The sequence below is a fragment of the Pollicipes pollicipes genome, unplaced genomic scaffold, assembly GCF_011947565.3.
Source record: "Pollicipes pollicipes isolate AB1234 unplaced genomic scaffold, Ppol_2.1 Scaffold_7261;HRSCAF=8764_pilon_pilon_pilon, whole genome shotgun sequence".
Classification (NCBI taxonomy): Eukaryota; Metazoa; Arthropoda; class Thecostraca; order Pollicipedomorpha; family Pollicipedidae; genus Pollicipes; species Pollicipes pollicipes.
This window is the reverse complement of record NW_023597054.1, coordinates 36,401,725-36,417,617: the sequence shown is the minus strand read 5'-3', so window position 1 is coordinate 36,417,617 and position 15,893 is coordinate 36,401,725. Positions and strand designations below refer to the sequence as shown.

Genomic DNA, 15,893 nt, shown 5'->3' with positions numbered 1-15,893 from the left:
GAAGATTGTGAAGGTCGCGAACGTTTCTAGCCGATTGTGCGATGACGTCACATGACCAAAAGTGATATTGTTTTAAGGTGCTTGTGCGACCATGCTAATTGGTAAACGTGGGCTACAGGGATGCAGCTTTGCAAAATACAGAGGGGTGAAGGAAGGGAGGGGAAGCAAGATAAAAATGACTGGGCTTGCCTGCAAAATGTAGATGAAAGTTTTATCTCCAGATTTGACCCATTTTCTACTCACAGTTAGAGCAGGGGGGGCGTAGTTTCTCAAAATTCATTTCGGGGCTGAGCCCCCAAACTGATGAATGCAAAATTGATCAATAAAAGTGGCAAATTACGTTCCTGGTTAGGAGGGGCAGCCACCCAGCTGAATAGGAAACCACATCAAACTCCAGGTTGGTGCCTAAAGCGCCCCAGAACCTTGATATATATTCGAAGCAAAAGGCCACATACTCATTTAAGGCCAGTGACCTTGTTTGCATTCTCAAGACCATAGTGACAAAAATCACACAAGGCTGATTTAGTTTTGCATTTGAATAAGCGACAAATATTACGCTAGCCAGTATGTTCCTAAAAACAAAATGTTGACCTGGGTCATTTTGCGTCAGTGGACTATTCTGACCATCAAGAGGTCTATGGAAGGAATATAATGCGTTTCCTGATGTCAATAAATTCGAAATGAGCACCAAAAACTACAAAAACTTGTCCGAGCGGCGCAGCGTAGCCGCGCCAAATTTCGCATAGATGTAGACAGTTGGACAGCTGATCGTTTGGTATACAAATTTAGATGTACTTCGCAAGGTCACTGACCTTCGGTCGGTCAAAGCTATGCCATGAATTCAGGAAACTTGGGGATTTCTAGAGAATTGTTCAGTCTGATGCAACAGCAGAGTGCTGGACAAATTAGTATATATCTGAGATAGTATCTTAAGCAACGCAATAATTGAATGAAAACATTCCATTGGCCGAGGGTTAGATATGAAAGTCAGACCAAAGTCAAAACTAGCCTGTTTGAACTCTAGAGGTTGTCGCACGGGGTAGTTTTTAGTGCTTACTTTAAATTTATTATTTACAGGAACCGCATTATATATCTTCCATGGACTTCTGAAAGGTCAGAGTAGGTCACTGACTTAAAATGACTCAGACCAACGTTTTGTTTTTAGGCATATACTGCTTGGAGCCATCTTTGATGCTTATCCAAATGTAAAAATAAAGACAGTCTTGTATGCTTTTGGGTCACTTTGACCTTTGAAAGGTTAAACAAGGTTACCGCTCTTAGATGAGAACTAGTGAGCTTTTTAGGGTTTTAAGGTTCACGGTGGTTGCACGAAATAGTCCGGGAACACTTTGGACACCAATCTGGAGTTTGACTTTGTCTGATTTCAATAATATTTCTTCCATCTTTAAATTCCACCCATTCACTGCCGAGATCCAGTGATGAGCCTTAATGGGTCAGGCTTTCATCGCTTGTGGCATTATGCCGCGGGTTACCGCGACTCTGAAGCAGGTCACATCAACATTGCACCTGATACCAGCCACACCCTCGGGTCGTCGAGATCAGTGGCGTGGTCAAAAACTGCCAAAAAACTGAAACAACTGTAGGGGGAACTTCACATTTTTACGTCTTGTCCGTATTGATCAAGTCAGTGCCCAATAAATTCAGTGATCCAGGCGGCAAATTTATCAGCATGGCTAGCACGATTAATATAAGGGCTCGTCCGTATCGGATCCGATGTCGACCAGTTCATGTCTGAAGCTGCTGGCTGCTACTCGGCGACAGCTTTTCCGGCACCGGTGTCGCAGGTCTGGGTACACTGGTGGCAGTGATGGGGGCCGATACTGACACAGTAGTCATTCAGCGCGTCCGGTGCAGCACTGGGCGCTGACACACCTTCCTTGCTGCCGATGATGGGCCACTGTGCGGCTAGACGCTGCTCGGCCCCGCTCTGTCGAACCCTCGCTGCAGGTGAGCCGCTTGTTCCCTCCCTTTGCTACAGGTGAGCCGCCTGTTCCCTCCCTTCGCAGCAGGCGAACCGCCTGGTCTCTCTCGCTGCAGGTGAGCCGCCTGTTCTCTCCCTTCGCTGCAGGTAAGTCGCTGTTCTCTCGCTCGCAACAGGTGAGCCGCCTGGTATCTGCCTCGCGCAGGCGAGCCGCCTGGTCTCCCCCTCGCAGCAGGTGAGCCGCCTGGTCTCTGCCTCGCTACAGGTTGAGCCGCCTGGTCTCTGCCTCACCGCAGGCGAGCTGCTGTTCTCCCCCTCGCAGCAGGTGAGCCGCCTGGTCTCTCCGCACAGCCGCGGACACTGCCGACTCAGATACCTGCTGTAGTCACGCTGGCCACCAAGCTCCAGAATCTGCCGCCGGCCTGTGAGCACCCGTCGCGTTCCACCAAGAAGTAGGTGCTCCACGTGTCGTACCTGTACGCGGATACCCCAGCGGTCTACTGTGACAAGAGAGCGGGACTCTAACCGGAGCTGACCGGCTGCTGATGGAAGCCATTCGGTCCATCATCCGCATGCGTCCTCGCTGGGCGGTGCGGCCGGTCCGTCTGATCCAGCCGTTGAAGCGAGGCACGGCAGTGTAGTCGTGTCGGTTATCGGGGTAACACCGGGTCGACCGGGCGCGCGCCACTTGATTTGAGGGGTTTGTCGCAACGATGTCCAGCAGTGTGTCAGAAGGCGGATCAATCACTGACCGGGCGATTCAACAGTAGTTTTCAGCAGGCAACAGTTGAGACCACCGGACTCTCTCCACTGTAGCCTCTGAATGGTTCACAAACACTGTAATGACATTCTAGGTCCCCTGGAGCTGGCATTCTAGGTTTTCAAGATTGACGACCACCTGAGCAGACTAGCCGGTGGGCAACGCCGAAGAGGGGTGCGAGGTGAGCCAATTTAACACAATTTGACCCATAGTATTCCAGACTGTTATTACTTACGCCTGTTGCAGCAGGTCTAGGGAAAATCTCGACTCGATGCGCGTCTTGAATCTGCAGGAACTCAAGGGAATCAAGGGAATCCGCCGCATCGCGTGGCTATCTCGCCGCTGGCCGAGCGGCCGCAAATAAACAGCCTATAACCGTAGAAAGTGGGCGGAGTATTGGCGACATTCTGAGTCAGCCAAGTGGCCACTATTGGTGGAACGCTTCAACGCTGGTCACTATTACCACACGCCCGAAATCTTGGACTGCGATTGCGCTGTGAGCAGGCCCTGCACTGTTCGCGTAGCTGTGATCCCTGTGAAGAATCGTGTATGCCCTAGCTTTTGAGGACAACCAGATTGTCTTATTTCGAGGCCTGGTTTCAAGGCCCATTTCACGAGTAATCTAAACTGCTTTGGACGATCTGTGACATCTTGCAACCGGTAAAGGTTTTCATTTTCTTTGTGGGCAGTGATAAATCACTGTTGCCACAGGATATCATTCGGTGACATTAGAACTCGGCATTAACAAAATGACACCAAACCCATGTTCGCCAAACTGCTTATTAATGTTTCACATCAACGGTATCGACTCAGCTTGTGACGCATCAGGCCTGCGGTAATCAGCTCTCTAAGAAATGAAAAATAGTGCCAAAAGACGGCTGCATCTTGGATGAGTCCTACGTGGGACACCACGGCACAGCTGTGGTGCGGTGAATAATAAAACACGACAATGCATGCATTCAGGATCTACAGGTATAGCACGAAAGAGCAAAAACAAATAAGATAGTCACGGGAGATCACATCATGAATGTTACAAAGCACTGTGCAGGTTTCACAACAACCTCGCGTGCAGTTGTCCGACCTTGAAATGCAAAGATTTGAAAGCCTTTTTTGTAAGGATGCAACCATTAGCATCTTCTGTTAAGCCCTTCTGCTAGATTCCGTGAATGCTGTAGCTCGTGAACCACCCAGCGGACTAGTCCACGTGTGGTTGAGTCCTTCTGAGGGCGTTCTAAACCAGAAAGGGTGACTTTGCCGCCGCCGGCCACTTCGTTGAGTTTCACGAGTCGATTAAACCCACCATAAGCTGTCTGACCCAGGGCTTACAGTAAGCTCTTGCTCAACTTAGGCCATTTAGGCTAGAGGTTATCGTCTGCGCCGCAATCTCAGCACACCAGTCCTCTGAAGTGACAGAAAATAAACAATCCAAGCCATCGAGGAAAAGAACAGAAACCACCGACACCATTGCGCCTGCGAAGCCTCGCAGCTTTTTCATGGGTGCTGTTCAGATCAGGGCAAGGGCTGGACGCAGCCCATGGTGGCCGCTGTGGTCCTCTCTCTACCCCGCGATCGGTGCTGCTTGCGCCGAATAGTCTTGCTGTGTCACCTCTCTGACAACAATGGCTCCGTGGGGGGTGGGGTGGGGGGCGGGGGGAGGGCGTCAATGCGGCTTCTCGGCCCGGCCGTGCGGCCAGTACTCGCCTCCCGCCGCAGCCACATCAGCCTCGGTGGCACCACTCCGCCCCCCCCCCCCCCTCCTCCTCCTCTTCCCGGTCCCCCGCGCCGTAGCTGTCAGGCTCTGCTCCCCTTCCCCCAGCAGCTTCAAGAGACCAACCTCACCAAAGATGTGACAGACGCCGGATGACTTTCTACTGTGCAGTCACGCAACAGATGTGTCAGACTCCACGACATTCACCACCACAGCTGTGTCAGACACCTGGTCACTCCTCATCACAGCCGTTTCAGACGCCAGGTCTTTCCTCACCGTATTTGTGTCAGACGCCATGTCATTTCCACTCCAGATGAGTGATGAGTGAGACGCCAGGAAACTGGAGCGCTGGCACAGGGCCCCTCACGCCGGCTAGCACATATCCCCTCGCTCACCCGGCGCCTGTCAGCCCCTTCCCCCTCCCTACCACTCCCCCTCCTTGGCTGCCTCACATCATCGGCGGTGCACACCGCCCGCCGCCTCTCCCCATCGGCGGTGCACACCGCCCGCCACCTCGCCCTATGGGCGGTGCACATCGCCTGCCTGTACACCACCCTATCGGCGCTGTACACCGCCCGCTGCCCCTCCCCATCGGCGGTGCACACCGCCCGCCGCCCCTCCCCATCAGCGGTGCACACCGCCCGCCGCCTCTCCCCATCGGCGGTGCACACCGCCCGCCGCCCCCTCCCCATCAGCGGTGCACACCGCCCGCCGCCCCTCCCCATCAGCGGTGCACACCGCCCGCCGCCCCTCCCCATCAGCGGTGCACATCGCCCGCCACCCCCTCCCTATCGGCGGTGCACATCGCCTGCCGCCCCTCCCCATCGGCGCTGTACACCGCCCCGCCACCTCTCCCCATCGGCGGTGCACACCGCCCGCCGCCTCTCCCCATCGGCGGTGCATTCTGCCCGCCGCCCCTCCCCATCAGCGGTGCACACCGCCTGCCGCCCCTCCCCATCAGCGGTGCACATAGCCCGCCACCTCTCCCCATCGGCGGTGCACATCGCCCGCCACCCCTCCCTATCGGCGGTGCACATCGCCTGCCGCCCCTCCCCATCGGCGCTGTACACCGCCCGCCGCCCCTCCCCATCGGCGGTGCACACCGCCCGCCGCCTCTCCCCATCGGCGGTGCATTCTGCCCGCCACCTTTCCCCATCGGTGATGCACACTGCCCTCCGCCTCTCATCATCGGCGCTGCACAGCACGCACCGCCTCTGTCATCGGCGGTACACACTGCCCACCGCCTCTCATCATCGACGCTGCACAGCACGCACCGCCTCTGTCATCGGCGGTACACACTGCCCTCTGCCTCTCATCATCGGCGCTGCACAGCACGCACCGCCTCTGTCATCGGCGGTACACACTGCCCTCCGCCTCTCATCATCGGCGCTGCACAGCACGCACCGCCTCTGTCATCGGCGGTACACACTGCCCACCGCCTCTCATCATCGACGCTACACACTGCCCGCTGCCTCACATCAACGCTACACACTACCCGTCGCCTCTCACCATCGACGCTGCACACCGCCCGTCGCCTCTCATCATCGACGCTGCACACCGCCCTCCGCCTCTCATCATCGGAGCTGCACAGCGCCCACCGCCTGTCATCGGCGCTGCACACTGTCCGTCGCCTCTCATTATCGACGCTGCACACTGCCCGCTGCCTCACATCGACGCTGCACATTGCCCGTCGGCTGTCATCATCGATGCTGCACACCGCCCCCCGCCTATCATCATCGGCGCTGCACACCGCCCCCCGCCTCTCATCATCGGCGCTGCACAGCGTCCACCGCCTCTGTCACCGGCGGTGCACACTGCCCGCCGCCTCTCACCTTCGGTGAATCGTGGCCCGGACGATACCTCCGCAGACGCGCCGCATTCGTCTCCATGCATCAGGGTGACGTCAACGACGGCAGCATCGGTCACGTGGTCGGCGGCGGGGACGCCTTCGATGACAACCTGGAGCAGGCGATGGCCTGCGTAAACGCTCCCGCTGCGAGACACAACCCCGCGTGCGGCCTTTGAGCCATCATCGGTTCGAAGGGGTGTTCCACATTTGTATGGGATTTTGAAGTGAAATGGCTAAGATCATTCGGTGCAGTTCACAGCTCTACCCTTCTTAAGACGTGAAGCATTTTAGTTTCTGAGCTACACCGCGCAAAGATGTACAGATTATTTCGAGGAGACTTTTTCCTGGTCACCCAGGCATTCATGACGCTGTAATAACGTCGCAGATCGGCCTCCGGAGCTTGTCACGAGCAACGGCGCGTGAAGTTGAGCAGCGTTGGTCGTGCGGTGTGAGTCTCAGGGCGTATTACAGCTTAAGTTTGTGTATTTCCGCGTTATAATTCTGCTAATTATAATATATTATAGCATATAATATATCTATAATAATTCGGTAGAGTCATGTTGCCGAAAGATCAACGCATCTATATCTCCATTCTCCTGTTGTCTTTTCTCTCCTAGAACAAAGTTATTGCTACTGTCGTATCTGCGTGAATAACGTGCCTCGCAAGTGCACTTACTAATTTAAGTTACATTAAGAAATAGAAAGGTGTATATGAATTTTGAGGGTGGTTGCTTTAAGTTTTGGACCATTTTTTGTTGATGAGGAAAGCCTCTGCCTATTTTCTTGTCAGTTTTGAAGTGTGGTGGGCATCAGCTTAGTGATAAAGTTAGGCTTTAGATGATAGGTGGTGTTACAGGTTCTAGGGCATTATCAGTTACAGCCAGGGTACTCAAGCTATAAGTATATACTTGCATTGCTTAATAGCTTTTTTCGGTTTAAGTGAGCATTGACTGTGCTGTGTAGTTCTTCATTGACCAGACATAGGTAGCGTTTTCGGAGTTAACAGAAGATAGTGTAAGATTACTTAAAGTTCGAGTTATAACCAGCTTGTCAAACAGAGTTCTGAGTGGTTTAAGTGCTCGTTTATTTATTTTGAATCAGTACTAGGGCAAGAAAGTGTGAATGCAGGTGTGAGCTTATTAACCGGGAGATGGTGAGGAGGAGCTAGGGAAGGTGCATAGTGTGTGTATAGAACTTAGGAGTGAAAATGTAGTTCCAAGGGAAAAACTACAGATCTTCAACAATAGGTAGGATTGTATAGAATTCAGTAAGGCCGAGGAGTTGGCAGCTGTGCGAACTGAGTGCGGGGCAGTTCCCACAGATCGACGCGGAGGCCCCCATTGATGCTACTGTATTTGTTATTGTCGGCGTAAGGCGTCCAATAAGTCAAAAACTCCAGTTCGGTTTAACCAGGCCCCTGGCTGAAACGGGGCGGGCGGGGCACCGTTCCGTGCCTGGGCCTCTGACTGACCCGGGGCTCTTCCATCCTCTATTGCCGGCTCTTTGATCCCGAGCCTCCATGTTTCACTTCAATGCGAGAGGGCCCCGCCCAAGGCAGCAGGCTGTCTCACATTCAAGGCCTTGTCCCTCTCACTGCTGGGCGAATGTGCACCTGGCAGACCCAGAGCCCGTTTCCAAAACAGAGCCCCCATTAGCCAATGTGGGCCCTGGCCGACATAGGAGCCCCCTCATTGTTGCAGGGACACCGAATAATGCAATTTACGGTCCAGGCCTTGTCTGCTCGGAGAAATCGGCCCCCAGGGTCCAGCCCGGCACGGAGCCCGCTGCTCATTGTTGGCGGTCTCTGACTGGCCAAGAGGACATGAGGGTCCCGTGAGATCTTGACCGACGCGTGAGGTCCCCTGGCTGGCATTTTACGGCGTGGTCCTGCATGCCGGTGTTCCGTAACACGTGCCCGGGTGGCCGGTTGGATACGACGCGCTCGAGTGGGGGTCAAGTTCACCTCTCTGAAAACTAAAAAAAAAACTAAGAGAGTTAAAAACTTAATTCTCATGGTAGGTATGCGAGATGTGAGCTAGTTTGTATCGAAATTTGAGGTTTCTAGGTCATAATATCAAGGCCAAATACGACCAAACAAGGTCAAACTCCAGATTGGTGTCCAAAGTGCCCCAGATCTTCTCATGCAGCCGCCTCAAGCCTAGATGCCTGTTCTAAGCCAAATATAATATGGGTTCAATGCAGGTCAGCGACCTTTTTTGACCCTAACAAGCTTATGGTGGCCAAATATAGGTGATATTACTTTAGTTTTGAATTCGGACAACCTTCAATGATTACGCTAGGCGGCGTGTTCTTCAAAACAAAAAATTGATCAGCGTCGTATTGGGTCAGCGACCTCCTATGGCTTTCAAGAAGTTCAGGGAGGATGTCTGCTGTCGTCCCTGTCACCAGGAAATTCGAAATGGGCATCAAAAACTATCCCATTAAGAAAATCATCCAATAAAAAGGCAGACCGGTTTCGACCCCCGTGTGACCTCAGTACCTGACCCAAGGTCATTGACAGTTGTCTTTGTCCTAAATTCATTCGTCAAACTGTCTGAGAAACTATCTCAGAGATGAAAAGCTTCATTTAAGACTGAAATATTTTGCCTCCCCCCACGCAAGCGCGTGTTAATACGACTTCCGGCCAGCCATTCGGACCCTTCGGGCCCTCCAATCAGTCTATTGATCCTCGGTTCCAAGAGCATAAGGGACCCAAAACCCTGGCAAACGGGATGGGGAGCCTGTACCTCTGTATCCTTCGTCCCCCTGCCTGCGTCCCTGATAATCATCATTTACTCCTGACGAGCAATAATTCAAGGAACACTGAGAAAGAATGCTTGCCAAATGGCATATGATGCGAGAGGACATGGTGTGCATGACATCTCGACTGGTCTATTTGTCAGCGGCAGTCACACTAAATAGGGTAATGTACGCTTATCATTGGAAATCACATGAGGCCAGCTCACAGGTAATGAGCGAACGCGATATGCCACACTTACTTGTGGTTATGAGTGGATGCGGCTGACCCATTGATTTCTTTATAAAATGTGAGCCAGAAGATTAAAACAGGTCAAATGAGGGGCCTGCTCCTGACATGGCACGGATTTGGCGGGCCTCGACCTTGGTCCCTCTCCTCGGTGTGACTTACCTTTGGTCCCTTGTCATGCCGGCAGGATTCTGAGGCACAAGAACATGCTCTCGGGTCGTGATAAAGTGCAACATTGTACAAATTATTTTGCAGGTCCCAGAGTGTCCTGAAGTTACATGCAGATGTTAGCTTTTCGGGTACCTTGTGTAACCTTTGATGTCGGAAAGACCTTCAACAATGCTGATGCGCTTCATGACAGCCCGTTTTATTCACCCTCATTAAAGAAAGCAAGTTTTACTCATCGTCCAAAAACATGTAAACCGGTACTTCCATCCTTAATTGTCTCTGTCTCACAGCAGCATAGCGCTGACTTGAAACGTTTTATAAATAGCATGCCATGATTGGCCACTATGACTTCTGGTGTGTTAAGGTATAAGGTTATGAGCAAAAGCTGCTCCAATGGCAGCGAAACTGCGTGCGTGCGTGCGTGCGTGCGTGCGTGTGTGTGTGTGTGTGTGCGTGCGTGCGTGCGTGCGTGCGTGCGTGTGTGCGCGTGAGTGCGTGCATGCGTGTATGTGTGTGTGTGTGTGTGTGTGTGTGTGTGTGTGTGTATGTGTGTGTGTGTGTGTGTGTGTGTGTGTGTGTGTGTGTGTGTGCGCGTGTGTGTGTGTGTGTGTGTGTGTGTGTGTGTGTGTGTGTGTGTGCGCGCGCGTGTGTGTGTGTGTGTGTGTGTGTGTGTGTGTGTGTGTGTGTGTGTGTGTGTGTGTGTGTGTGTGTGTGTGTGTGTGTGTGTGTGTGTGTGTGTGTGTTGTGTGTGTGTGTGTGTGTGTAATGCGGGTCATGACCGCCTAATCACCATTGACCCATGGTTACTTGGTTCCTCTGCTCGCCGTCGATAGAAGGAATAATGACGTGTTTCTGCGGCAAAAAACTAATGCTTGCGATAATCCCAAGGCGACACAATAATGAAAAAAGTTACCCTTTGTCCATGCATTTGTTAATAGGCCCACCATTCATACAGTGACACAAACAAGGAAAACAAACGAAAGAATTTACATCACGCGCAACCTACACACCATTAATCTCGCGAGCCTGGAAAACAACCACGCCGGCGGGCTGGCGCGTTGGTGGCGGTCGGCGGGCGGTTTTGGCAGCGCACGTGGCCCGTGTGGTGCCGTAAAAGGCGCGAACAGGTGGCGGCAGTGCCGGTGGGGTGTCTCCACTGGTCCTAATCGAATCAGACGCGCTATCAGCCCGGCCCGGGCCGGCCGACATGGCGCCGCTGGTCGCATCTGCATGCGGTCGAGACAAACGGGCGGCAGGCGGGAAGAGGAGCAGCCACCTAAGGCCGCCGGGCGGCTGCAGAGACACGCGACCAGAGCTCGGCCTCGGCGCATGCAACCTCGGCAACGTCAGATCCGATGGAGGAAGGACGGTCGTCGGGTCCGATGGAGGGATGATGGTCTTTGGGTCCGATGGAGAGAGGACGGTTATCGGATCTGATGGAGGGAGGGCGGGCGTCGGGTCCGATGGAGGGAGAATGAACTTCGGGTCCAATGGAGGGAGGACGGTCGTCGGATCCGATGGAGGGAGGACGGCAGTCGGGTCTGATGAAGGGAGGACGGCAGTCGGGTCTGATGAAGGGAGGTCGGGCGTCGGATCCGATGGAGGGAGGACGGTCGTCGAGTCCGATGGAGGGAGGACGGTCTTCGGGTCCGATGGAGAGAGGACAGTCGTCGGATCTGATGGAGGGAGGACGGGCGTTGGGTCCGATGGAGGGAGAATGAACTTCGGGTCCGATGGAGGGAGGACGGTCGTCGGATCCGATGGAGGGAGGAAGGCAGTCGGGTCTGATGAAGGGAGGACGGGCGTCGGATCCGATGGAGGGAGGACGGTCGTCGGGTCCGATGGAGGGAGGACGGTCGTCGGATCCGATGGAGGGAGGACGGCAGTCGGGTCTGATGAAGGGAGGACGGGCGTCGGGTCCGATGGAGGGAGGACGGTCATCGTCACAGGCAGGCGCGGTCGCGGCGGGCGGTGAGGCAGCGCTGAACGCAGCTATGGCGGTGTGGAATGTCGGAGGGTATGGGGGCTCGGCAGGCATGGAGTGTCGGGGTGTACAGGGCCCCGTCAGAGCTGGAGCGTCGGAGGGTACAAGGCCTCGTCAGAACTGGAGCGTCGGAGGGCACAGGGCCTTGTCAGAGCTGGAGTGTTGGAGGGTGCGGGGCCTCGTCAGAGCTGGAGTGTTGGAGGGTACGGGGCCTCTTCAGAGCTGGAGTGTTGGAGGGTACTAGGCCTCGTCAGAGCTGGAGTGTTGGAGGGTATAGAGCCTCGTCAGAGCTGGAGCGTTGGAGGGTATAGGGCCTCGTCAGATCTGGCGTGCTGCCCGCCCATTGACATCAAACGCGGTCCACCACAGCGAATGGGGATTAGTTATTGTAGTACGACTCACCCTGGACCTTCGCCGGTCTGACCGCGCGACATTAACTGTGACCTACTCGGGGTATTTCCGCAACAAGGCCTGGTGACACGAATGGTCAAAGCGCCCCTTTAAAAGCTGCGTGTGAGATGAAGCATACGTTGAGTCCGTGGTGCAAGCAAGGGGCACAAGGGCACGTGCCCCCGCCCCTTCTCACTCCACCCTTAGGTCCCCACGGGCCCGAATGACAATTAGGGTCCAATTTGAGTGTCGAAGTGTCCAAAAGGCCTGTTGAAGGTCTTGTTCAGGATCCCCGGCTCGCAGTACCGGGCACTTAATTACCAGCCGGAGGACCCTGCCCGCCGATCGGGAGGCCAGTGAGTCGATAAGGTCAGAATATATTACTCAGAAACCACCAGTAATGCGCAGTCGGCTCCGTGTCGGCATGAGCCTTATACGTCGGTCGGGACCCCAGCGTCGGTCAGAGACCCATAGCGTTTAACAGGGAACCCATTTTGCCAAGAGGCCCCGAGTGGGCCAGAGCCAGGGTTCCAGGTGACCCGAAGAAAGCCTGGAAGGCGGACCTGGGCCGACGATCAAGGGCCCGATTGGAACGCCTAAGGGCATGTAGGGCTGGCCGGATTTTTATTCGTGGCCCGGCCTGCGGGGACGGGACTTCAGTCAGATGGCCTTCGTCCCGATTGGCGACCCCCTGAGTCGATGAGGACCTATATATCGGTCAGACACCACCAGTATCACACAATCGGTTCCGTGTTAGGGGTGTGAGGGCCCACTTCCAAAGCAGCGAGAAAGCCGGGCCAGCGATTTCCATTGGTCACTGTCCTGCATCTTTCAGAGACCCACAGTGCCTCACGGGGATCCTTGCAAGCCCCGAATCGACCAAAGACAGAGTTTAACGACGTCTGAAGACGGGCCCGAGGAGTCCGCCGGCACCGACGTTCAGGGCCCGATTGGAGGCTGAGGGGTGAGGAGCTGGCTGTGGATCTCATGAAGGGTCCCGGCTCGTAGGACCGTGGCCTGAAATATCAGTCAGAGGGCCTTTTGCATTTACTGAGGACTCAGAGACAGTACCGGCTTTTATGTCAGTCAGAGACCGTCGACATCCAACGTTGGCTACGTGTCGGTCTGAGCTCTGGGGGCTACTTTCCCGAACAGGGACCAGGCCGGACCCGCGATTTTCACTGGTCGGAGCCCCGTAAAATGCGGGGCCCCGGTGTCGGTTACTGACCCACGGTGCCTAGCAGTGTGTCCTGCGTCAGCCAGGGGCCTCGATTGGGACATGGGAACAGGGACGGAGACGGATTGCTGAGCAGAGACGGAGACGGGACCCCGAATACCATAGAGCCTCTCGCCCTAGTGCCCTCAATGAAAGAAAACATGATAGCTTATGATTGAGTGTACATTGATTTGAGATTAGATTTACATTGATATTTTGAGATCAGGGGTTACATTGAGAAAACGAAAAGGCCCTGTGTCATTCAGGGCCCATAACCGAACGATGGGCCCGCAAACCCAATTCCAGCCATGTGCCCGTTATGCCTGACTTGAGTCTGTGCACCAATAATTGGATAACCTGCGGCAATCACGGACCTTGTGGCGTCAATGAGGGCTTATGCGTCGATCGGGTGCTCGCTGCACTGTTCAGAAGGCCTTCTGCGGCTGGGAGGGGGCCAATGTGGTATGACTTATCCCGCTAAGGGCCTCGGGGTCGACCAGGGGGCCCCACCCCCCGGGCCACAAGAATGGAAGGCGGAAGTCACCTGGCGCTGTAACGGAATGGAATGGCCCTTAAGCCCGTTACCAGCAACGATAATGTGCTTCCGAGTGCTTTCATTGGTATCATTGGTATATCAGTGGTCTCACTGAATCCCATTGGTATTAAATAGGGTGAGTCCAAATTAATTAAAAAATGGAAAGGCCATCCCATGTCTGCCTGCGAACGTTCATTATATTGAAAAATCGCCTGGTGAAACAAATCACATCAAGCAGCATTGTGCCTACGGGTTCACAGTCTCAGGAGCAAGAACAGGGATGGCCGGCGTTACAGCCTCCTTAAAACCGAACGGCGTCGGCCGCTGCAGGCAACACCAGGCGGCAGGCGCCGTGCGCGCGAGAACGACCATTGTGAAATAATTTCCCTAAATGTCCTGCAAAATCAATTCATACTGTTCAAGGATTATCCCGGGGCATCTCTTTTTTATTTTGAGCTTGACCTTCGGACAGGTAAGCTGTCACAGCAACACGAAGCATAGAAATTCCACCTTTACTCTTCCAGTTACACCAACAATTCCCAGCACCACTCCGCAATGCTGTAAAGGCTAATCCGTTCTTATCAACTGAAAAACTGCGCCGGTGAAATACACTCTTGGACCACATTTTAAGTTTATGAAATGATGTCCTGTGTCAGTCAAAAATACTTTTTCAGATGGGTCATCTTTTTCGTCTGCCCGTTGGCCTCCACTCAATGTTAGCCGTGGGGCCGACGTCACGCGGTCTATGGGTCCTACAACGCTGGCTTCGAGGCTTTTGTTGCTGACATGGACGAGGCTGCATGTTCAAAACTATGTCAAATAGTCCATTTCATTAGTCGATTCTGGTTATGTTGCATAATCTATCTCACGTCGATTCTGGCGGAACGTTGAACATTGCCAGACAAACGCACGTTGGTTACTGCGTTGACGGGTTCTTTTTGACGAGCACCGAAGTTCTTTTGGCTCAGAAATAATAAATTGAGTCGTACAATGAGGAGCGCCGGTGATTTATTCCATGCGGTTGTTAAGCGCCTAATTTTTTCGGTTAACTGACGTTAAAATTCAAACAGAGTTGTTCCTGCTGCAGCTTCTTGTTTCTTTTCCAGTAAAAAATTATAAAGCAAAGAAAACCGTGCCTCTCATAAACAAGGCATATTCAGCCACTTGGGGGGGGGGGCTTCCTCCATCCGAGGGCCGTTTGTCAGCCCTGACGCTCCGCCCCTGGTCAAGACTGATTGCATTCCAATCCATGCATCGCCTCTGATTCGAACTCCCGACCTGCCCCCACCCCCACCCCCACCCCCACCCCCACCCCCACCCCATCCCCATCCCCATCCCACACTCCTGACCTGAAACGGTGACCCTAGCTGGGGCAGCTGGAATGTGTCCTCAGCGCGACCCCCGCGGCGTCTGCTGGAGATGATCGAGAGTCGCGACATCTGCAGGTCCACGAGCGGCTTTCTCGCCCGCCGGACGTAAACGCGAGGCTGACCTGCAAAGCAGAGGTCCTCCTTCACAGATGGCTAAGCGATGTGGCTGCAAATGGCATGCAAAGGTTGCCTTCCAGTCCAGTTACTGTGAGCTATAGTGCGGGTGGGACGGCCGAGCGGACGCGTTGGAGCGACGGCGGCTGTCCAGTTACTGTGAGCTATAGTGCGGATGCGATGGCCGAGCGGACGCGTTGGAACGACGGCGGCTGGGCAGTGCAACATCGAAGCGGTGTCGAGCTACATCTCTGGCGCAGGCACGTCCCTGTCCCGAACACTCGTCGGGACCCGCCTGGCATCCGAGGCCGTCCCCAGTGTCTGCACCAGGCGCTCAGAGTCTGGCGGTGGCGGAGCTGCGTGCCTGCCGGACCGGCTGACGCGCCGCCGCCAGTAGCCCGTGATGTCCGCCTGCCACCGCCGACAGTACCCCACCTGACCGGCGTCAGCGGCGCTGGCCGCCGCCATCAGGCTAAAATGGACACCGCTCGGCTGCTCCCCCGAGGCGTGCAAGTTTGATGGAACGCGTCAGCATGACGTCCGTCCGTGACAGGCTTTCAGGGTCCGCGGCAGGTCCGCAGTGGAAAATGCCAATCAGCAAAGGCAAGTTTTGGAAGGTACTCCATCGAGAACCCGAGCACGAAGTCTCCGATGCGGGACTTTTGCATACAACGGATTGGATGTCTAACGCTGGCTCTAAATTTCCTATAGGGATGAATAGCACCGTCCAGCTGCCTCCGGGCGCTGAACACACTGGCACGCGGCACTAATGCTGCTACGTGTTCATGACATCTTATCGCACTCGCGTGACGCTTAACTTTGTGACGCGCTTGAGCTCCATCGTACAGCTATGACGGCTTGGGAAAAGACG

At 54.5% G+C, this 15,893-nt stretch overlaps 1 protein-coding gene across 1 annotated transcript in view; it reads right to left on the bottom strand.

Moving 5' to 3' along the window:
• LOC119111362 (uncharacterized) overlaps positions 1 to 15,893 on the bottom strand; it is a 112,852-nt gene that overhangs the window by 50,870 nt on the left and 46,089 nt on the right. Inside the window, exons 5-6 of the mRNA XM_037235177.1 lie at positions 14,888 to 15,030; positions 6,243 to 6,369 (exon numbers count right to left, since the gene is read on the bottom strand). Coding sequence (XP_037091072.1) covers positions 6,243 to 6,369; positions 14,888 to 15,030 — 270 coding nt within the window. The remainder of the gene's footprint in view (positions 1 to 6,242; positions 6,370 to 14,887; positions 15,031 to 15,893) is intronic.